Here is a 25,322-nt window from a genome sequence, read left to right as displayed (position 1 = left end):
ACCGCTAATTATGTCCTTAAGGTGTGTTTGCCAAAACATTGCCAAAAATTAATGTATGACTTTGTTATCACTGTCACCTACAAATCAGTGCCAACATACAAGGTACTCACCTTTTATTATACTGAATATAAATAAATCATTTGTTTCGTACAAATAAAGTTGAAGGTAGTGGCCCCAGTGGTGTAATTTGTTATAGTATAGGTATAGCCAGAATGATCTGTCCTTGTTTTCATTTTATATAAACACAAGTGTGTAGCTAGTGGTTATGTTAGTACAAACAATGATTGATCTTTCTGTCTGAATTACAGTCATACATATTTTGTCACGGTGTATGCGCCATTTTATGTAGTCCTTCACATTGTCACCCACTAATCTGTCAATGTAGTAAATACTTTATTACCCCAGGAGACACTGATGTATGATTTCCTTCCCTCTGTCACCCACAAATCTATCAAGAGAGTAAATACTTTGTTACAGTGCAGACCTTGATGTATAATCGCCTTCCTGCTTTCACCCACAAATCTGTCAAAATAATACCTACTTCCTTCCGTTCCTGATATTAATATGAATGTTATCCCACTGTTTGTTTTAAATCATAACACATCTGTTACTTACGATGTCAATTTTTCAACGACCTATTACACTACAAGCCGTAACTCCTCGCTGTTATTCGTTAATATTTACCCTTTAAAAAATACATCAAAACTATTATTTGAAATGCTATTTCTAAACTGAATAACTTTTATACTAGCCACTGATAGTATTGTAGACCAGGGCTCGAAATTAACTGTTTTCGTTGGTAGGCCCAGCTACCAATTTCAGAAATTGGTAGTCTAAGGATAGTGATCAATAGTCCCATATTCAAAACAGAGTTCTTCTATCGAAATATAGTTATCAAAATACTTTTATTTCTGTAAATCTGCAAATCTGCCATCCTTTAAATCATTGCATCAGCCTGAGTGGGCAACCAGCTGCAAATGATGGTAGCCCCATGACAAGAATTGGTAGTCTGTGGGCATGGGACTGCTGTTAATATCGAGCCCTGTAACTTGGTGTATGTGTATAAACAGTATGAATTAATGACCACAATTAATTTGATGAACAAAATATGAATTTATGAAATGTAACTCTTCGCTGTTCTACATTAAGTAGCCAACTACAACCACCTGTTAGTGTGCGATGGATTACTACTTACTAACTTGAACTGTTCACCCTGTCCTCAGCAGATGATTGAGCTAGATTTTCGGTAGAATTTGTCCATTTCACTATGTGGAGAGAGGAAATTCATAGAAAACGAGCCCACATATATAGCTGTTCACCCTTTCCCCAGCAGGTGATTGAGCTAGATTTTCAGTAGAATTTGTCCATTTGGCTATACGTGGCGAGAGAGATTTCAGAAAATGAGCCCACACATAGAGTTACTAGACTATGTAAACACTAAACACTAACTCAATGTATGTAATCAATGTTTATTGATAATTTGGACTTAAATTTGTCATTTGTCAACATATTATGAATTTTGATATAAATTATGGTGTAACTTTCTGCTATTCTTTGTTGAGTATTTACTATTTGAACAATACACCAAGCTATTACCGGAAAGACAGTGTGTGTGTAATCAATAAAAATTAACAGGTTGGAGCAATTTGACAACAAATAGCAAATTTGAGGGATTTTGATATGATATGATCACCTGACAATCTTACATAGTACAGCAAGAACGCCGCCATAAATCAGTTGAAAATGTGAAGAAAAATTACGGGAAAAAAATGACAGCTACCCAGGCGTTGATATAAATGTATTCCTCGCTCGCTACCCATTACTAATGCAATCGAAGCCATACGTATTAACACTTTGTCACTTGATTGATGTCAGTGTATGACTTCCTACACATTTGCCCCTTAATCAGAGCCAAGGTTATGGCTGATAATGTCTCTAGATCTGTTTCCACCCACCCTCTAGTTAATTCAGATTACAACATTCTCCCTAGTGTATTTACTGAAATGAAGTGACATACTTGAGTATCCTTTCCTGTGCAATCATTTGATTTTCTTCCCGCAATCAGCCTCTGGCTACAATGCATCTGCTCCTTCCTTTGTGATGGTGTCTATTAGTCTACCCCCATCCTTAAAGTTAGCTCATTCCATGGTTCACCTTCTGCTTTATCCTTCTATTGCAATTAAAAGTAGCTCATTCCATGGTCCATCGCCATCCTTATTTTGCAGTTAAAGGTAGCTCATTCCATGGTCCACCCCCATACTTATTTTGCAATTAAAGTTATTACATTCCATTGTCCATCCCGCCCCCATCTTATAATCAGTCAAGGTAACTCATGTTTTCTGTTTAAAAAATTGATGAAGACCACGACACAGTTAATAGTAATGATGTGATTCTACCCACTGATTTTTAAGACTTTTCAACCCACTTTCAAATCACCATTAAGATGATGAAATTCTACTTATTCAGTACATTTGCAGACTATATATATGTTGGATTTTTACACAAACCATTGTTCTTAAATCAGTCAGTCTGTCTGTCTGTCTGTCTGTCTGTCTGTCTGTCTGTCTGTCTGTCTATCTGTCTGTATAACTATCTGTCTGTCCATCTGTCCGCCTGTTAGTTAGTTAGTTAGTTAGTCAGTCAGTCAGTTACACTCAATCAATCTCTCAGTCAGTCAGTTAGTCAGTCAGTCAATCAATCAATCAATCAATCAGTCAGTCAATCAATCAATCAGTCAATCAATCAATCAATCAATCAATCAGTCAGTCAATCAATCAATCAATCAATCAATCAGTCAGTCAATCAATCAATCAATCAGTCAATCAATCAATCAATCAATCAATCAGTCAATCAATCAATCAATCAATCAATCAATCAATCAATCAATCAATCAATCAATCAATCAATCAGTCAACTACTATGTTGAATTTGGCTTATTTCCATAAGACCAGTGTTCACTTTGAGAAAACGTCTTTCATACATCATGTACATTTCTGCTCAGAAACAAAGGTTTGTGAGTATCCCTAGCTACATAGATTTTCATAGCATGGGACCCCCTAGGCTAACTTGTATAAATTAGACAACTGGTGCTTCGTAACCAAATTTAACCTTCAGTAGTTGCAAAGATATGAAAATTCAGAAAAAATCCCAGTAAGATTATTAAAATGTACAAATCAAAATTATAAATCAAGGGGGCGGTTAATAATAAATATAAAATTAATTGAAAAACATACTGAAGCGGAAATATTTGACAGCATATTTTAAAAATCATAAAATTAATCATAAAAATTAATAAATTATGAGATAATGAAAACTAATATGTATAAGCTGATATAGGCAAAAAGAAATCTTATTATTTTAAGTTGAATTATGATATTACTATAAATTTTAATGAAACGTTTTGATTATAGGTTAAGAATTAATGAAGGGATACAATGCCAACAAAATAAAACATTGTAAAGCTGCAAAATAAAGATAAGATTTCGTGGAAATACTAGTAATAAAATGATAGTAAATTATTGACAAACCCAGAAATAACTCAAATATAAATTATGACATTAATTTTATATAGTAGAAACTCGTATCAAAACTTAGCAAGACATTTTTTTTATTTTTATGTATATAAGTTTCTAAGTTTTCTAAGATTCTAGGAAATGTAAAAATGATAGCAATTTATTAACAAAAACTGAAAATAACACAAATTAAAAATTATGACATTAATTTTAGAAAGTCATTCAAACTTATCAAGAAAACATTTTTATTTTTATGTATATAAGTTATTGAAATACAAATTTTCTGTGAAAAGTAGAAATGATTGTAAAATTATTAACAAACATTGAAATAGCACTAATTAGAAATTATGATAAAATATTGATGTAGTGTATACTAATATTGTAATTTATCCAAAAAAAACGATGATTGACTATAGATTTGAAGTTGTGATATTAACTATGACATAATTTTTAATAAGAAATTTTGCTTTCAGAATTCTGTTTATTTGTAAAATCTACCGTACTGTCCTGCCATGTTTGTTTTCTAGTTTAGTAATACCAACCCACCCCCTCACCCCCTGCACTTATTGTCATGGTTACACTCTTGTCATCATCTTAAAACCACTGGGCTCCTTATGGCGGCACTTAACAGTACACTCTTGCTTGTTGTGTCAGCGGAAAAAGATATTCTCTGGCTTGCGAAAATGACTTGTGTATGGCCCAAAAAGATTTATTTTCGTGTTTGATCTACTAATATAGAAAAGAAAACTGTTCATATTCACAGGAGGCACTCTAGGTAAAATGTTGATCTCAATTGATGTGAATTATTTTTTGAGTAGCAAATGTTGAGTCCAATTTGGAAAAGTTGACCTTGACAAAGCCAATGAAAGGTGACACTCATGGTCAGCCATCTTGGCTCATTTGTACCTAATTACCACTGATTCTTTGATCTGTATAACCTCTTTATGAAAGTATACCGTGATAAGTACAGAGTTGAAATGATTATTGAAAGTACTGTGCATGGTAATGAGTTCTAGTTTAGAATAAACATTGACAGACCCAAAGTAGATTCACAAATTGCTATCTTAATTACCTCACATTTGGGAGTGTATAGAAATCTCAATATACATGTATTTCTAAGATTTTTTATCTTTCAATATTTTCTGTTTTGAAAGCTGTGCTACATTTGTTTTGTCCTTGTCATTTACTATAACGTCAAAGTAGTAATGGCATTTAAAAATTTGTACTCACAAAATCAAAAAAATTCTTACGAGTGAATTCTAAATTTTCGCTGACGTCTTGCCAGCATTGTCAGGGATGTACTACTACTAGTAATGCCAGGTTTGTTTGGATACTTTTAGTGTAATATGACAGACACAGAGGTGTAAACCAAATTGTACTCATTCAATCAGAAAGTAAGAGATTTATTCCATGGTCTACATCGTCATAACATATGGTTACTTCATCAGCTCTGTTGTACTCAAATATGAATAAAAATGAACGTTAAGAATGAAAGTTAAAATGAATTTATTCAACATTTTGAAGTCTGCAATAAATTAATCCTCTATCTACAATAATACTAGTATTTTTGTATAGACAAAAAGTTGGCAAAAAATGGGTTAAATGGTGGAAAATGAAACTTGCGTAATTCTTGTGAAATATGTTTGTAGAAAAATATAAATGTAAGTGTTGACATTTTAGTTAGTACATTTGATATTTCTATCTATGTTACAGTTAAAATTCTCTGATAACATACTCTACTTTAATTTCTAATAGATTAATGATTTTGTTAAGGTTAATAAAGTGTGTAAAATCTACCAGAGTTCTCTAGTCACTTTACCCAGGGTTCCCTATTAAATTATGGTACAGTACAGTGTGTGGGAAGCTTTGCTAATTTTACCTTAATTCCTCACTTTTTGTAACAAGGTTCCCAACCTTCACCAAACCCTGTAGATTGCATACTCTACTGCAATGAACACTTCCCAATAGCAAACGCTTTTCATTTTTCCTAGCTACTTATTTTATGGTACACACTACAGCATGACAGTGTGTTTGTGTGTGTGGGAAGCTATGCTAATTTTACCATATTTTCCCCTTTCTGTTACAACAAGGGTTCTTCAACCTTCTCAAAACCCCCTATACAATAGATTGCACACTCTACTCTAACGAACAGTCCACAATAACAAACGTTTTTCATGTTTCTCAACTACTTTGCTTTTGAAGGGTTTATAGTGTAGTGTACTTTCAATGTATTTTTATTGCAACATGTTATGTTTACACATATGGGAATAGCAAGTAAACTTTACTAACTACGTGCACAAGTGAACGTATGCCTTCAGTACATCTGTATGCTGTATGGTATAAGGGACGAGATTAATTGTTCAATGTAGGATAAAAAACTAAATTCTTATACTTAGGCCTCAGACCCCCCCCCCCCACCCCTAGTAACTAAATTGGCAAAATTTGAAAATTGCTTTAAACCACACAACCGATTTCAAATCAGTATGTAGTAGTATGTAGTGCTATGAATACAAAGCCAGTATGTAGTGAGTGAAAAATATTCTTTTGCTGACACTTTACTTTATTTTAGTACCATGCATTTACTATAGCAAAAATTCTTCCATTTCTCAATTTGACATTTTTTAAAGAAATATTTGTATTTAGGGGTACAAAACATCCATTAAAAGTAAAATTGATTTTGTAGGATGAGAACTAAAATGGCTCAAACCCCCACCCCCAGAATAAAAAAATTTAGTTATTGATCCTACATTGAACTATTGATCTCGCCCCCTAATCTTAGTCATTGCATTTTTCAGTATTTATATTAAAGCCACTTATTTATCTGATTGAGTGGATCCTGACTTGACTTATTTTGTAAAAAAAATGTATTTTCTGACTTGATGAAACATGTGAATTAATGCTAGATGTAATATTTTGTAACAAAAAACCATAACTTTCTTGACTCTGTCATCAAGAACAAATACCAGCATTTTTTTGTGTCAGTGTTCAAAATCTGTAACTTAATTTTCTTCTGTTCTGTTTGTGTGATAGTGGTTCAGAGATGGAATTTGTGATAGCAGATTTGAAGCCAGCCACGGAGTATATATTGAGGTAAGAACTAGTAGCAAGGCTTGTAAACACAGTCACTAAAAACATATGGTACTAACTAAAAGGTCATTGCAGTACAGTTGCTTACAAGTGTTATATCTGGGATTTCTGCCAAAACTATCATTCATTGTCCATGCAGGTTTTAGGCAGGCTAGAACTCTACCTTACATAAACACTGATGACCTCTGACCTCTGACCTCTGACCTGTTAGCCATGACATTGTTATTTTGATATACAAGACCCTGAAATATTGTTTTTGAAATATTTCACCTTTACCACAGTGACTAGCTGACATTGATTATTTTTTATGCAAGGATCACACTCGTGTACAATAAACAAGGAATAGGTGAATCCGAGTTATGCAGATCCATTCTTGGTCAGCATGCTACATTAAATTTAAAAACTTCATTGCAGGATATACACTCCCATATACAAAAAAACCCACAGACATAATACAAATATACAAACATTAAAAACTATGTAAAAAAGGACAGAAGTACCTGACACTTCAAAAATACATTGCATTCCTATACTTTAAAATCATCTTCGAGCGTAAAAAGGAGTCGGAGGAGAATACCATATATTCCATTTACATCTGTACTAGTGTTAGATTTCCGTCCAGCATTTATATATTTGTTCACTGTAGTTTAAAAGATTAAATCACAGATGAGTAAACCTCTCATTAAATAAATGATCCCTATGTTATTTTTACAGTATATGTGCAATATTGGATGATATCCATGGTCTGCCCTCAAAGTCTAGCACATTTAGGACGCTAAATTGTGCTCCAGCCATTCCAGCACCTCCCAAATTAGCACTGAGAACTAAGAACAGTGTATCAGTGAAATGGAATGCTCCGTGTGATAATGGATCTAAGATTCTTAGTTATACGCTAGAGTGTGATATGGTAAGTCAGTCTCCATGTGATATGGTAAGTCATTCTCCATGTGATATGGTAAGTCAGTCTCCATGTGATATGGTAAGTCATTTTCCATGTGATATAGTGAGTCATTCTCCATGTGATATGGTAAGTCTATGGTAAGTTTCCCCCCATGTGATATGGTATGTCATTCTCCATGTAATATGGTAAGTTATTCCCCATGTGATATGGTAAATCATTCTCCATGTGGTATGGTTGGTAAGTCATTCCCATTTGATATGATAAGTCTATGGTAAGTCATTCTCCATGTGATATGGTAAGTAATTCTCCTCGTGAAAAGTTGTTTGTGTGTCTGTCCATCCAACGATATATGTTTATCTTCTGTCTCTTGATGTTGTTTGTCTGCCATTTTGTCTCTGTCTGTCTGTCTGTCTGTCTGTCTGTCTGTCTGTCTATCTGTCTGTCTATCTGTCTGTCTGTCCATCCATCTACCTATTTTCTGATGACCTATTGTCTCTGTATGTACCACTATGTATTAACAGTCTGCCTAAATTTCACCATTCCACTTTCTATTTGTCTGTGAATCTGTCTCTTTATCTCTTTCTACATGTTATTTATCAGTCTTGTCTCGGCATGTCTAGCCATATCTCGTAGTATCATGATGACTGCCTTACTCATCCTCGTCTGTCTGTACATGATAACCATTGACTTTTCACAAAGTGCAGTCTCTTTTAACACAGGTTGAGGTTAAACTCACACTTCAAAAAAAATTATTATTTGTCATGTCTGGCTCTAAGCTTGGATGAGTCTAGAAAGTTCATAAGGCTGTGTTATACATGTACCATCCCGGCCAAGTTATCATTAAAATAGAGAGTATCTAGAGCATTAAGTTGTTATTTCCTTGCAAGTTTGACATGATAGTTATTTTACAAATGACCTGTGTTATGATTATACATGTACCATCCCGGCCAAGTTATCATTAAAATAGAGAGTATCTAGAGCATTAAGTTGTTATTTCCTTGCAAGTTTGACATGATAGTTATTTTACAAATGACCTTTTTAAAGGAAAACCATTAGCATGGAGAGGCTAGTCACTGGAAGGTTACACAAAAATAATTTGTGTTTTTAGTTGTAAGGTCATGCTGTTTGACCTTGGATGAGGTGGACAATATGTGTACTGTACAAACATTAATGGAATGCATTATGTACACTACTTGTACTTGTCAACCCACTGCTAACATCCATGGTCAAATAGTTTAGAAATCTTCAAGTACATCTTTAGCCTTTCTATAAACAGCTTGTGTAGTGAAGTATTTCTGATGTTGACCCACTCTGTAAAAGTAACAACTTGTAGTCAAGAAGGACAAATATTGCTGTGATGTATACAGCTATACTCAAGTATTTCAAGTACACAGACATACACACAAAATAACAACACATTTGAATTTAAGTTGTCTGTGGTCAAGCGGTTATCTCGTATGCCTCTTACCTCTGCAGCCTGGTTTCAAACCCGCCAGGTGTCGGTTGGGTTTGATTAAAATTTAACCAGGTCTGTATGTAATAAGGGTGATGCTCGGTCTGACCTTGCTGAACAACACAAGTTTTCCCCAGGTACTCTGGTTTCATCAAAACTAGGGAACAGCTCCTGTGGTGACCGTTCGATAAATTTCCAAATTTGTTTGGACGAATAAAGTTTATCACAGTAAATATTTGAAAAAATGAGTAGTTTTAACATTCTGTGGAATAATAAACATTTCAAACAAAGGTTCATTGTCATGTTTACAATTCTGTATCAGTATTTGGCATGGTGTGAACCTAACGTTGAATCTCAGATAGAACCAAATGATCAGTGCACAGAATAGATTGAACATATCACATACAACCACCAAGCACACACTCATCAGTATTAAAGCAAGATAAATTCAGTGGTGAATGTGTGAATTGTTTTTTATTCAAAATGGCTGTAAATTTAAGTCATGTGATGGAAAATTAACTCCTCTTCTCTCAACACAAGATAGGCTTCATTGCTACTTATTCTTCAAATTCCTGATGTGCTTGTGGGCATGCATATATTATGTTGATATGGAAAAGTTTGTGCATACTTTAAAATATTGTGTTCGAATATGTACGAGTATGTGTTGTGTTGTGTTGTGTTGTGTTGTGTTGTGTTGTGTTGTGTTGTGTTGTGTTGTGTTGTGTTGTGTTGTGTTGTGTTGTGTTGTGTGCAGGTGTACTTAAAATCTTTGAGTGTATTCAATCTAAGATGTTTACTGTAAACCTAGATATTTTCACTACTTCAATTTTTTGCGCTTTTACAATCTTCAGCTAATTCTTGAAGACTAATTTTTGCGAATTACCAGACTGGTACATTGTGTTCATGTGCAAGAAGGCATTGTAGTCACTGCTTATTTTTGCGTTTTTGTTTCCCAGCGAAATTATTGAAAATAAGTCTTTAGCGAAAATTTCTCAGGTTTACGAGATCATAAGGATGGCCTTCTGTATTTATCTATTTCCTTTGAGTTGACCTGACTTACCCTATAGTACTTTAACCTTACATTTTGTTTTTACAAAATAGTGCCCTCTATGGCCAAATCACAATATCAGTGTTTTCTGACTATATATATATATATATATATATATATATATATATATATATATATATAGATATATATATATATATATATATATATATATATATATATATATATATATATATATATATATATATATATATATATATATATATATATATATATATATATATATATATATATATATATATATATATATATATATATATATATATATATATATATATATATATATATATATATATATATATATATATATATATATATATATATATATATATATATATATATATATATATATATATATATATATATATATATATATATATATATATATATATGTGAATGTTAGGTGAATGTTATTCCAATAGACTTCATGCGAATATAAAGTATGTTATGTTAGTTGACAATGTACTTGATATGTTTTGTCCTAACAGTGAATTCAGTCCAGGAGCATGTTACTCCACAGCTGGTAGTGTACCCCAACAACCAGCTCCACCACTGCTTGTCAGAGCGTCAGTTCACTCCTTGACTCTACAGTGGGAAAAAGCTGCAGATGATATATATAGTTTTACATTGGAGATGGAAGATAAAACAAATGTAAGTACATAGTGTACAAATATTTAATGTGTTTACTTAGAGTTGGAAATCCTGGTAACAGAGGAAGGAACACTGATTGAAAACATAAAGTGGCCATGCCACTTTTGTTAAGTGTGGTAAGTAGGTAAAATCTAAGCAAGATTTATCATATCTGTAAAGGAAGCAACTTCAAAATTTCTCATCTTCAAATTTATAATTTCTGAAATAAAAAGCCACATAAAATTGTTCATCTTCACATTTTTCTGTTAACAATGTACAATTACAAATGAAGATTTGTACTAAATGTTTTGATAAGTCTTTATATTAGGTTTTATTCTAAGCAAGATTTAAGATAAAAAAAGCAACTTAAAAATTGCTCATCTTCAAATTTATAATTTCTGAAATATAAAAAGCCACATAAAATTGTTCAGCTTCAAATTTTTCTGTCAGTGATATATAATTACCAACAAGGATTCACACAAAAATGTTTTGATAAATCTTTATGTTAGATTTCACTCTAAGCAAGATTTGACATATCTAAAAAGAAGGCAACTTAAAATTGTGCATCTTCAAATTTATCATTTTCTGAAATGATTTGCATTTTCATACAAGAATTCATGGAAAAGATAAGTACCGTATGATATCTGGCCACTATTTATGTAGACTTAGTACATTGTATGTCAAGAAGGTAACGAGATACACAAAGGTTTCCTGAGAAGGCAATGTAATAACTTAAAAGTGCATTTATCCATTCAAAGCATGTCTATAAATGCCAAAGGGGATGACAGTCATCCATGCAGGGAAAAATAAATGTATAATTTTCTTAGAAATCAGCTTCACGTATAAATATATGATTTACAGACTGTGGCAGTATATGAATAACCAGAGACATAATACTTACAATGTAGGCCCTACATAAGGAAAGGTAGTGATACTATGTATCATGTGAATGGGTATTTGGCTTTCGTTTGAAAATTACACAATAGGTCCTATTGTTTATTGAAAGTAAACTACATTTATTGCAAAAGAAATAATATTCATAGACTTTGTGTTCATACTTATCATAGTTACAAGTTAAGATTTCTCCCAACTGAGTCAACATTCAGTTGAAGTAAATCCCATATTTCAGTGATGTCTTGTCGGCAGCATCAGGGGTATACTGCAATACATATATGTATACATTGCGCTGTATTGAAAGTAAAGATGGTGACCAGTTAAGATAGTAGACATATTTTAATACTAATAGGTAGCTTCAGATCCAAGAATGATAATTATCTTTATTGTATAACCAGTATCAGGTTATTACAAAAACGATAATACATTCAGAGCTAAGAAAAAGACATTATTATTATATTATGAATGAGTCCAACAATTGACCCAGTTTAGATTAGGATTGAAATTTGAGCAAGAAACAGTTGATTCACAAGCTAAGAATGATCTTATGTAATCCATATGCTCCGTTGATAAAATATCACTAACTGTTAGAACTTGGTACTGAAACTCTGGCCTTTAAGCTCTGTACAACATACATGTACATAGAGATGCCATCAATAGAAACCACAGGTCTGGTAAGAGTAAACCTTTGTATGGAGTTTTTACCACTTAAAGGTACTGATCAAATAAAAATGTGTACGACTTTCCTGGAATAAATTATTGTCCATGCATTGAGATACTATTGACCACATGAGTATGGTCTATTAGTTTGTTGCTGTTTCCATCTTTTCGAAAGTAATCCCACCAGAGTAATGTTTTCAACAGTGAGCTGATGTAAAAGCAAAGATATCGCTCAAAATATGCCATTCATGGTGCCTTTGAGAACCAACTTGGTACACTTGTCTTCACCCTATGTAGCATCCAACATACATTATTACTACTTTTTGAGATATGAATGTAAAATTAATATTTCTGTATTTTCTTTTTGTTTTTTGCAGAGATATGGTTTTCAACCTGTTTATTGTGGAGATGAACTTTCATACACTTGTAATAGCCTTGCTAGAAAATCATTGTACAAATTTAGGGTATGTATTATATTTGCCGTATTATCTTCACTTCAGGAACTAAATATATTTCATTGAAACATAACTGTTTCAAGTCAAGTGAATAGGCGTTCCAAAAATAAACACAAAATGTGCATAGTAACAAAGACCATGCTCATAGCAACAGTAAAAATGCCATCTTCTTGCACTGATGGGGTAACAAGTGAATGAGCATACCAAATGTAAACACAAATGTGCATAGAAACAAAGATCATGACCATAGCAACAGCTACATATAGAGCCTTTTATAAGGTTAACTACGATGATGGGTAGTCAAGTGAATAAGTATTCCAAAAGTAACAATTGTGTACAGCAACAAAGACCATAATCATAGCAACAGCTAAATATAAGTGTCTTTTATAAGGTTAACAACACTGATGGGTAGTCAAGTGAATAATCATTCCAAATGCAACCATAATTGCTCATAGCATTAGCTGCATACTAGTGTATTTTACAAAGTAAACATTGATGAGTAGGCAAGTGAGAAATCAAAAAAGTAGCAGCATGCTAGATTTCAGTTTAGTCATTAATGCTTCTGTGTCATTGGCGCAGTATTTATAAGTGGGCTCATATTGTTAATACAGTGTAACTGTTTACAGTAAGTAATGTCTATGTTTTATTCTAATTTGTTGTCACTCGTCACCTTACAGTTAAGTGCTACTAATGATCAAGGTGTTAGTCCATGGAGTGATGCGGTCTTGTTCAGTACAGTAGCAGACAAACCAGGCATGCCCTCCAAGCCGACACTTAAAGGCAAAGTACATTCAAATCATTTTAAAGTCAATTGGGGTAAGTTTCTTGTTTAGTTTTACTGTACAAATATCATCACCTTAAAATGTCAAATCTAAAGGGCATACCCATTACTTGTCTGATTTCATATTTACAAACTGTATTACCTAAATTAGCTCATAAAGAGGAAATGTTTTAGGCCTAAAATATCGACTGTCGTACAAACGTTTTGACCTTTAAAAGCCTACTTTTCTCTATGCGCCTACCTTTTTTCTGTTAGTCCCTATAGCTGTAGTTTCTATCTCTATTTGATTAATTTTTCCCCATTGATATATATACATAACCTTTACTGAAAATGGTGTACCCCCTACTCATTTTTTGCGTGGTGATAAATATACTAAATTATGTCTGTAGATTGTTCTACATGTAAAAAGCATAATTACCTTGTCTACTAGTCATTGATGGTACTGTGTACACTGGCTTGATGACCATGTGTAAATATTGTGTTATAGTTCAAGCCTTTTTTAGCTATATTATACCTGTCGACAAATCATTGATGTATACTGGCTTGATGTCCATATGTGAACAATAATGGGAGCGGAGAAAGTTAAAGGGCCGTTGTGTCATTATAGGTCTATGCAAGGAGTAATACATAAGTGTAGATCTGACTCAACAGCTTGGCTGCTTAGAAACTAGTCACATTTTGAATATTAATATTTATTATTATTATTATTATCATCACCATAATAGTTATTTTCATAATAGGAATTCATTTGAATTAAAAGGAATCTGGTGTGATAGTGATATTTCCGTTAAACTGTCGTATAATTTTAAATAAATGCTGGTTTAGATAATCCTGGACTTCTCTTTCTTCAACTCGAATTCGTATTTCCTTGCTAATTAATTGTACATTCCATTAAAAAGATGAACCAGGTCTTCATATTTTACATGTCAAATATGTCCAGAATAGGCTCTGATTACATCTATGAGTTGTTGTAAAAATGAACAAGGTCTTTATATTTTACATGTCAAATATGCACAGAACGGGCTTTGATTACATCTATGAGTTGTTGTAAAAATGAATAAACAAGGTCTTCATTTTTTACATGTCAAATATACACAGAACTGGCTTTGATTACACCTATGTGTCTAGTTGTCATCTTTGAATACAGAAAGTAACCTGTATAGTAAAGATAGGGCAGTAAATGTACACGCAATTCGTACCAATTTTGCACCGACTGAATGTATGTATTCACATGGCATAGTAATTGAATTCTAATTTACCCATTGAAATATCTTCTCCCTAATCACTACTATTCCTCGGTGACTTCATTTTGAATGATAAATTTAATAAATTGCTAAATTAGTCTGATGAGTTTGTGTTTGATCAAATCAAATTAAGGGACTGTAAAATGTAATATTACTTGTCACCTGTCTGGATCGTAGTCTAGGTGGTGCCTTGGAATTGATTAGGGACAAAAATGTCATCGTTATAGGGACATCGATGAACTTGAGATGCTATTTTTATCTAAAGTTTAAACACTTGACACATAAAACTTGTCTAGTATCATTTTTGTATCGATTTAATGATATACCTTGAATAGAGTGAAAAAGCTACATTGTTAACAAGTATGTATGTGTGTGTGTGTGTTTGTTTGTGTGTGTGTGTGTTTGTGTGTGTGTTTGTGTGTGTGTGTGTGTGTGTGTGTGTGTGTGTGTTTGTGTGTGTGTTTGTGTGTGTGTGTGTGTGTGTGTGTTTGTGTGTGTGTGTGTGTGTGTGTGTGTGTGTGTGTGTGTGTGTGTGTGTGTGTGTGTGTGTGTGTGTGTGTGTGTGTGTGTGTGTGTGTGTGAACCTTCCCCTATATTCCCAGCGCAGTGTCAACATCAATTTTTGAGTGCAAATATTTCATTTGGTTTGCCTCAATTGCTATGCAGCAGATTACAATTAAAACATGAAAAAACAAAACATCATCCTGCTCCACAAAAATCTTATTATAAACACTACTATATTTCATCACAAAGATCTTACTAACAGTGCTACATTTTATCCTCTTGCTTGACAAATATTTTCTACTATAAAATGTAGTCCTGGTGGTAAGGTTTTTGTTGAGAGAGATGAAAAAATGCAGCATTGTTGAATTTGTTGGTGGTCTGAATTTTAATTAGTCATTTGCATAATTGATTATTTTTGTAATTGAGTAATATGTTACAATTAGAAGCATCCAAAGTCATGTAATTTTGTACATACATCAATGAGGACAAAAAAAACAACATATATCCTGTACAAGCCTGATGATGTAGTTTTAAATTTATATGAGTCATTTGCATAGTTAATGAATTTTACCAATCAAGGGATAAACCATTTATGGTTAGTCTAAAGATTTTTGTCAGAAAAACGATTGAAAGGCTGACTTTTTGTCATTATGGAAGGCATTCAGCAGACATCTACTTGTGTGTCAGGTATGATAGATGTGATAGTTATAAAGAAGGAGAATTGAAATCAGAAGTCAGGTTAATTTGGATTACTAATAACTGAATACTTTCTGTCTTTGTCAGTAGCTGTTCAAATTGAGTGTGATGAATGTGGTTGTGTTAATATGACAATAGTTTCAATCTTCTCACCATCTTATAGAGTCCATGAATAATCAAATAGCTTCAGTCTTCTTCATACCTAATAAACTGCTGAAAGTGATGAATGTGGTCTGTCAATATGACAATACTTTTAGTCTTCTAGGCTTCTCATTAACTTATGAAATATGGGCTATGAATAATCAAATAGTTTCAGTCTTCTAGGTACCTTATGAACTGTTGGAATTTTGTTTAGGAATAATCAAATAGTTTCAGTCTTCTTTGTACCTTATGAACTGTTGAAATCTTGTCTAAGAATAATCAAATAGTTTCAGTCTTCTTTGTACCTTACCGACTACTGAAATTTTGTTTAGAAGTAATCAAATAGTTTTAGTCTTCTAGGCACCTTATGAAATTGTGAATCTAGTCTATGAATGCCCAGATAGGATTGTCGTGTATTAGTATTTTGTACAAATTGTAGTTGTCTACTGAATTTGATAAATGTAGTTTCAATTTTATGGCTAGCTTTGGGTCTACGAATAATTAAATATTTTCAGTCTTATCTGTACCTTCTAAATTTGATAAAAAAGGGCAATGTTTCACTTTTATTAGAGCGTCGTGACAGCGAAGTGTGGTCTATGAATACTTAGATTCTTTCATTCTCCTGAAGTGGATAAATTTGTTCTTAAAATAATTCTTAGGATTTGTAATTACATAACATATTTCTTTTGATTTTGTTACAGATCCTCCAAAAGATGATGGTGGATCAGAAATAATTGCATATCATCTAGAAATTAATGATGGAAAAAGTAAGTAACTAATGAAATTCCGTTTCAATTAACTTTGATTTTTTCGTCTGTGCATTTATTTGTATGCTGTATTTTCTGATAAATCATGATGGTTGAATGTTTAGAGTGGCTTCCTTGGAATCTGCATGTTGCTGGTTTGAGCCTCACCACTGCCATTTGTGTCTTATTTGCCACAAGTACTTGTCACATCAAGTTGAGAGGCAGAGTTGTCTGGCAAAGCTTTAGGAAAAGTTGACCCTGAATAAAAAGTGATCCTTTTAATCCATACGGCTCCACAGATAAGATAACAGTAAAGTGAGAACCTGGGATTGAAACCTGGAGATTTGAATTGATGACAATATTGACTTGTTATTTTTTATCTCTAGATGGTCCATTTGATCTAGTTTACAGAGGTACAGAAACAGACTTTATCTGTGATAATTTGCAACCAGGCCACACGTACAAACTCAAAGTTTCATGTACAAGTGAAGGGGGACAAAGTAGGGTAAGTTATACTACAAAGTTATTGTATTTTTTATGTAGAATAACTCAGTATTGTATTTGACATATTATGGTGATATGTAAAGCAAAAGTCCAGTCAGACTTATTTCTACCTTTAGTACACTTGCATTGATTACTGCTATCAATTAAAAGTAAAAGTCCAGTCAGACTTATTTCTACCTTTAGTACACTTGTATTGATTACTGCTATCAACTTAAAGGAAAAGTTTAGTCAGACTTATTTCTACCTTTAGTACACTTGTATTGATTACTGCTATCAACTTAAAGGAAAAGTCCAGTCAGACTTATTTCTACCTTTTAGTACACTTGAATTGATTACTGCTATCAACTTAAAGGAAAAGTCCAGTCAGACTTATTTCTACCTTTAGTACACTTGTATTGATTACTGCTATCAACTTAAAGGAAAAGTCCAGTCAGACTTATTTCTACCTTTAGTACACTTGTATTATTTACTGCTATCAACTTAAAGGAAAAGTCCAGTCAGAATTATTTCTACCTTTAGTACACTTGTATTGATTACTGCTATCAACTTAAAGGAAAAGTTTAGTCAGACTTATTTCTACCTTTAGTACACTTGTATTGATTACTGCTATCAACTTAAAGGAAAAGTCCAGTCAGACTTATTTCTACCTTTTAGTACACTTGAATTGATTACTGCTATCAACTTAAAGGAAAAGTCCAGTCAGACTTATTTCTACCTTTTAGTCCTCTTACATATAGACTAATATAACTTTGAATGATGAAAAGCAAATCTTGATTTTAGGGTCAACAAACTCGACAAACAGAGTAGTACATCATGAATTTTTAAAACAACATTACAAGTGTATGATAATAAATAGTTCTACAGACAATTTTACTCAAATCCCAAATTGATGAGTACAAAGCTTGGGGCACCAAGCAAATAGGTAGAGTAATAGTATAATAGATCATATAAAATACAATGATTGTTTCATAAATGATGTACACTGAGGAAATTGTTAATTGCTGACGGGATGATACTTCTTCACCAGGGTGACGGATAATACATCATTAGTTTAATACAGATTTGAGTCAAGTCCCATATCATTCAGCACAGGTAATACAGATATATAACAAGATATTCCCACTATTTTTAATATGTTCAGCCAGGGAAAAAATGAGTGGCTTAAGGGGCCTTATCATAGCTCATCTATGACTCATAGTGACAAAACCCTTTAGGTTATAAGTATTTTGCAGCTAATGAGATGGTACAATTCTTAACTGTGCAATTGATAGATGCTAAATAATGTATAGAATTGTCAGTATCTAAAATATTCCAAGTGGTTGGTGGAAGGAAATCACAGATGGTAAAGATCTAATCCTAGAAGGTCAATAGCAATTAACCGTCTGGATAAAATTATCAGTAACATCTTCCTGTCCAGTACAATGATCTGTAACATTTTCATTCCAATATAATGTCATCCCATGCAATATAATAATATATTCAATTCAAAGTTCTTGAAAAAGCCTGCTCAGATGTGAAACTAGTCAAAGAGTCAAGCCACTTTTGTATTGAATTATTAAACTGTTGAATATAATATGTTACATCTTTCTGTCTAGTACAATCTTCCGTCCAATACATAGAGCTGTAATGTCTTCCTGTCCAATATACTGATGTGTATGTATGTATGTATGTATGTATGTATGTATGTATGTATGTATGTATGTATGTATGTATGTATGTATGTGTGTGTATATGTATGTATGTATGTATGTATGTATGTATGTATGTGTGTGTATATGTATGTATGTATGTATGTATGTATGTATGTATGTATGTATGTATGTATGTATGTATGTATGTATGTATGTATGTATGTATGTATGTATGTATGTATGTATGTATGTATGTATGTATGTATGTATGTATGTATGTATGTATGTATATATATACATGTATATCTGTGTGGGTGTGAGTGTAATTAACTGTAATGTCATTCATCTCAGAGAAGATTAAGCGTCTTATAAAGATGACAGTTGACAGAGAAGTATAGATTAACATTGAAGATCAAAGCTGTTATGTCTAGCCAATAATTTCCTATCATATAGTTGTGCCTCTGGCTATCTATCATACTCATGGTCACTGCTAATGATTATCTAGAAAGATAGTTACTGTCAAATTTGAAATTTAGCATGCTGTTAGATTTTCCTTGAATTACATGCATCGTGACTTGTGCAAACGTGTAGTGAATGTAATTGTACTGATAATGATGAATTTCAATTTTGTCTGGCAGATATTTTCAGATTTAGTGCCTGAGGGTGTAGCGTATATTATCCTTTTCATATCTCAAGAAGTATTGGTCAGATTGAAAAATAGAAAAAGGTTTTTGAAAGAGGGAAAAAGGGCATAAAATGTCATCTGATATGGTGCTATATTAAGCAACTGCAATAGTATGATGAAGGTTATTAATAACTCTCTGCAGTTGCTTCACAAAATAACTGCATTCCTATATTTTGTACTATTGGCTATAAGTTCAAAGTAGAACCTTGATAGCTCACTGTCAAGGTCGTAAGACACAACATAAGTTAATTACAACAATTACGATTTATGATTCAATCATTCAATATTATGCAACATTGTCAGATACTAAATTTGTAACTCAATACAGTATTGATACAGTAGATCAAAAGAGCGCCACCATTGTCGTAACATTAACTTGCAACATCAATTTCACAGTTTGAATGCCCCATCGCCTTTTTGCCCATGTAAAAAATGTTCTGATATATCTCAAATTACATTATGAGTGGCATCAAGACTGCCACATCCACCCACTGTGTGTTGTATAGACATTTAGACTCTTGCTTCCACAAAGTTAAGATTTGTGTTGCGTATGCTTATGTCTGTATTTTCTCTGTGTACAGTTTTCCGACATATCTCAAATTACAACGTTACCAGTGGCGCCAGGACCCTGCCATCCACCCCGACTCTGCGGCAAACCAAAGGCTTCCTCACTCAACATAAGATGGGCGTCACCAGAGTACAACGGAGGGTCCGGGGTTTCAGAATATTTACTCGAAATGGATTCAGTCGATGACAGCTCCACAAAAGAAGTCTACAGAGGCCTGGACACAGACTGTACTGTCAGTGGTCTGCTTCCGGGACGAAAATATGCATTTAGGGTTAGGGCTTTTAACAGAGCTGGGGTAAGTTGAAACGTGTTCTTTTATCTAGAGCATTAAAGGGGTAAAGTACACAAAATGTGGATTCTAGGGTTAGGGCTTTTAACAGAGCTGGGATATGTTGAAACGTGTTCTTTTATCTAGAGCATTAAAGGGGTAAAGTACACAAAATGTGGATTCTAGGGTTAGGGATTTTAACAGAGCTGGGGTATGTTGAAACAGTGCAGCAGTGCTCTTATGATTAACAGAGTAAACTATACCACGTATACCCATAGGTACACAGAGACAGGAAGTAGAGCGCCACCAATGGCAAAGTTTGGAAAGGCATATTGAATCATTTTATAACGATGTGGCTCACAAAGTTGATAATGCTTTGATAGAGTCTGAAGAGATGATATGTTGTAAAAATTTGATTGATTGATTGATTGATTGGTTGATTGATTGATTGATTGATTGATTGATATCTCTCAACAGGGTAGTCCATTTTCTGACTATTTCTATGTAACAACGGGGGCTGGACCACCAGATGCTCCCCTAGAACCGAGCTGTCTTTGTAAATCACCACATATAGTTATTGTTAGTTGGCATACACCTTGTGGAAATGGTGCTGAAATTACAGAATATAGGTTAGAATGGGCAACAGCTGAAGGTTCATTTACACATGTAAGTACACATTTATTCATCAATGTTTCTACATATTTCTCCAATATTTATTCTCATTCAGCCAAAGAAAATATGAGTGACATAGGGGGGCCTTGTTACTCTGAGTCTAAGATGAGAAATGAGAAACCCCCTTATGTCATGAGTATTTCTGACTTTCGGTGTTTTACGAAATGGAAGCTTCGAATTATTTCAGAATAAAGGTACCTTGTCACTACAAGTGTGAGATGAGAAATGTTAACACCTTTATATCACAGATATTTCCAGTTATATAAGCTTTACAGTTGAAGGAAATGGGGAAATTAATTCAGAACATCTTGACTCAATTTGAGTACCACAGAACCAGGGACATGTTCTTTTGTTGTCACAATGTTGAACGACTCGAAAGTAGAGTCCTAATTTCTGTTTGAATATAACTCCATGTTTTCCTCGTACATAGCATAATTAGTACTCAGTAAGGGAAAGGGGGAAATCCGGTAAAACTAACACTAACACAATTTCCCATACATCGTAGTTGCAGGGAACACTTGCAAAATGACTAGGCAGGTCAGATTTACCGACTCAAAAAAAAAAAAAATGTTCATGCCACGATATGATTAAATCAAACACATGGTCTTTTCTAAATATAAATTGTCAATATTGACTGCTACATATTTACAAGAGAAGTAAAATTATATTGCATGGAAATATGATGTAACCATAGTGATATATTATTAGAAATTATGTACATTTGAATCCCAACCTAACATATGGTTTTGGGTTAACAGTTTTTGAAGTGGCATCTAGTGGAATATTCAATTCAGATTAAAGGTCCATGTTTCAGTCCCGGGTCATTGCATTAGTATTACCTTAATAAGGATTACATAATATTGTTCTTTTGTTCAAATTCAAATGTACATAATTTCTAATAATATATCACTATGGTTACATCATATTTCCATGCAGTATTATTTTGTTCTGGCCCAGCTATGTGATATTGAGTCAAAATATAGCAGGCAGTTGTTTTCCAAACTACTGATTTGTGTTGTTGTGGACAGCGTTATGTAGGGCCAATGTTTAGCCAGAAAGTCACAGATCTGAAGTGATACTGTCTTGTGAATAAACTGTAACAATGCAAAGAGATTGTGATATTTAGTTCACAGGGTACCGGCTGTTGATTTGTAACGTGATGAATTTGTGTTTTCATTGACAGCATTATATTGGGCCACTGCTTAGCCACGAAGTGAAAGGACTCCAACCGGCTACTTACTACTATTTCCGAGTGCAAGCTGTCAACAGTGCTGGTCATGGTCCCTACAGTGCTGTTGCAACCTGTGTTACGTCTCCCTCATCTCCTGGTGCTGTTACACATTTAGAACTTTTAGCCAACACTGCCAGTTCCCTCGAAGTGCAATGGAAGGAGCCGAACAATTACGGCTCAGAAATTACCTCTTACAACATAGATATTGGAGAAAGACAACCCATCACTGTTAGCGGCAATGTTCTAGAACATTTAATTACAGGTTTAATGCCTGACACAAAGTATAGGTAAGTTTATAGGAATATGTCATATCACTTTTGTATTACGTGCCTCACAAGGTGTTGATCTCTCTGTAGCTCAGTATTGAGTACAGCAGAGTCAGTTATGTTAATTCCATTTGCACTATTTTATCAGGAGAAATGAAGATGCCTTAGTGTTTCACTCGAGACATGTTTTTTTTTACACACAGACAACATCAAATAGAAAAGAAACATTTATAGAGGTGCCATGCACAGTTGGGATGTAGAAGTAGTCAAGTTACCATGTTGATTATCATTTGGAACGTAAACAATTGAAGCCAGTAAAGTTGTCAAATCCATGTGTAATGTTTGCAGCCTGTTTCTTCTGTATTGTTCAATAATTGCAATGCTTTATCACTTTCCAATGTGTTTGGGTAAAGGATCCTGCTGTGTGTGCTGTGTCTGTGATTTTGTCAGTCTAGAGTTGAAGTATGTCTATCTCTTTGTGTTAAAAACATCATGTTCCAGGATTTAAACACCAAGGCAACTTTATTTCTCCTATAATTTGACATGACAAGTGTTTTGACACTGACTATTTTATATTCACAGCATACAAATACAAGTAGTTAATGGCATTGGTGTTACTATAGCTCAGTATCACTTTCAGTTGTATCAATTGTGCTGCAGTGTCATTGGCATATTATGAGTGATACCATTTTATGTTCACCGAAATATGTGTACAAATAACAGTGTTTTTGTTAAGGCTGGTAGGCAGGTAAAAACTACCTGAGTTCGCCAGGCATTTTTACCAGTTTCCTACCCAAATTATGCTACATGGTATGGAAAGCTTTGCGAATTCTACCGATTTCCTTCCTCTGTTATCATGGTTCCCAAACCTTAGCAAAAACATTGGTGTTGCTATAACTCGGTAACACTTTCAATAGCGTCAGTTGTGCTGCAATGCCATTGGCATATCATGAGTGATTAACATAGACTATTTTATGTTGACAGAATACGAGTACAAGCAGTAAATGGCATTGGTGTTGGTCACTATAGCTCAGCTTTGAAAGTTTCTACTTCACCGTTACCACCAGATCCACCTAGGTTAGAATGTGTTCTGTGTGGTCACCAGAGTCTTAAACTCAAGTGGGGGGAATACTCCAAATCAGTGGATGCCAAAATACTTAATTACACTCTGCTAATGGAAGATAGGAAAGGAAGGTAAGTCCCTCAAACACGCATGCACACATTATACACATGCACGTGTACACACACACATACACACACACCCTGACACACATACACACACCCAAACATACACATACATACATACATACATACATACATACATACATACATACATACATACATACATACATATATACATACCGTACACACACACACACACACACACATACACACACACACACACACACACACACACTCACACACACACACACACACAACAAGGATATAGACATGACAACAGCAAGTTAACTATCATCTACCTAACACAGACACAAACTAAAACATTTGTTGCGACAGGTTGACATAAGCTGTAAATGGGCATTGATGTAACTACACTCATAGCAAATGTCCCTCAAGTGGCTGCACATTCAACCTTATCCAGTGTTCATCTTGATAACAAAGTGATTATATCCACATGACCAAGGCACTGCAATCACCCATTTGGTGTGATCTACCACTTGCAAGCTAACTTGATAACAACAAGATTTAGTTGTATGTATTGTTTCGCAAATAAATGTTGTTGATAAAACTTTTCCTTTTTTTTTGTTCATCCACAGGTTTAACACAGTATACTCAGGGTCTAGTTTCACCCACAAAGTTAGCAAACTTAATGAATTAACGGACTATAGGTTTAGAATTTATGCCAGTAATGATGCAGGTAGCGGTCCACTGTCAGAAATCCATAGCTTTAAAACAGTGAAGGCACCACCTTCTGCACTTAAAGGTGAGTCAATCAATCAATCAGTCAATCAATCAATCAATCAATCAATCAATCAATCAATCTATTTATTTATTTGAGATGTCTACAGGATTACCCCATTTACAGACACTCCGTAATCAATCAATCAATCAATCAATCAATCAATCAATCAAATTTCTATAGTGCCGATTTCCAGAGCAATGTTCTGTTCAGTAGTGCCGAATGGCTAAAACTAGTAAAAACATACCATAGGCGTTGGTGAACAAATAAGTCTTTAGGTTTGTTTTGAAACAATCCAGGCTGGAGGTATGGCAAATGTCAAGTGGTAACAAGTTCCATAGTGTGTGTGTGTGTGGGGGGGGGGGGGGGGGGGTGCGACATATGAGAATGAATTACCTCCATAGATGTCTTGTCTGTAATTAGCTGTAAGCAGATTCTTGTTTGTAGAATATACATGTCTGGATGAAGTGTGTGTTGTTTTTTGACAAACATGTCATCACTAAAAGTCTAGTAACTATACATGTGGTCATTTTCTATGATCTCTCTTTCCACTGTATAGTCAAATGGCATCTTTAGTATGACACTCTTTTCTTACCACCGACAGCAGTAATTTAATGCTATTGGAGCATTAATATAAGTTAAACATGTTTTACCATATCAAGAAACTACCTAACAAAGTGCACATGCCTCCTTATGTAAAACGGATGCACACATGTTCAAGGACCGACTGGCCTGAAAATAAAAGTTATTGAAATCTCTCCAAACTTTGTTATTTGAAAGCTTGTTCCCCGTCCTTTGAAATGATG

At 33.8% G+C, this 25,322-nt stretch overlaps 1 protein-coding gene across 1 annotated transcript in view; it reads left to right on the top strand.

Annotated features, from left to right (window-relative positions):
• The window catches only part of LOC144442065 (fibronectin type-III domain-containing protein 3A-like), a 98,343-nt gene that overhangs the window by 71,334 nt on the left and 1,687 nt on the right, over nucleotides 1-25,322 (top strand). The window contains exons 6-18 of the mRNA XM_078131336.1: nucleotides 6,543-6,602; nucleotides 7,314-7,506; nucleotides 9,708-9,751; nucleotides 10,508-10,670; nucleotides 12,581-12,667; nucleotides 13,336-13,474; nucleotides 16,726-16,791; nucleotides 17,157-17,275; nucleotides 20,172-20,453; nucleotides 20,904-21,092; nucleotides 22,282-22,616; nucleotides 23,580-23,789; nucleotides 24,374-24,540. Coding sequence (XP_077987462.1) covers nucleotides 6,543-6,602; nucleotides 7,314-7,506; nucleotides 9,708-9,751; nucleotides 10,508-10,670; nucleotides 12,581-12,667; nucleotides 13,336-13,474; nucleotides 16,726-16,791; nucleotides 17,157-17,275; nucleotides 20,172-20,453; nucleotides 20,904-21,092; nucleotides 22,282-22,616; nucleotides 23,580-23,789; nucleotides 24,374-24,540 — 2,054 coding nt within the window. The remainder of the gene's footprint in view (nucleotides 1-6,542; nucleotides 6,603-7,313; nucleotides 7,507-9,707; nucleotides 9,752-10,507; nucleotides 10,671-12,580; nucleotides 12,668-13,335; nucleotides 13,475-16,725; nucleotides 16,792-17,156; nucleotides 17,276-20,171; nucleotides 20,454-20,903; nucleotides 21,093-22,281; nucleotides 22,617-23,579; nucleotides 23,790-24,373; nucleotides 24,541-25,322) is intronic.

This window comes from Glandiceps talaboti, chromosome 11, assembly GCF_964340395.1.
Source record: "Glandiceps talaboti chromosome 11, keGlaTala1.1, whole genome shotgun sequence".
NCBI lineage: Eukaryota > Metazoa > Hemichordata > Enteropneusta > Spengelidae > Glandiceps > Glandiceps talaboti.
This window is presented reverse-complemented; position numbering and strand designations above follow the sequence as displayed.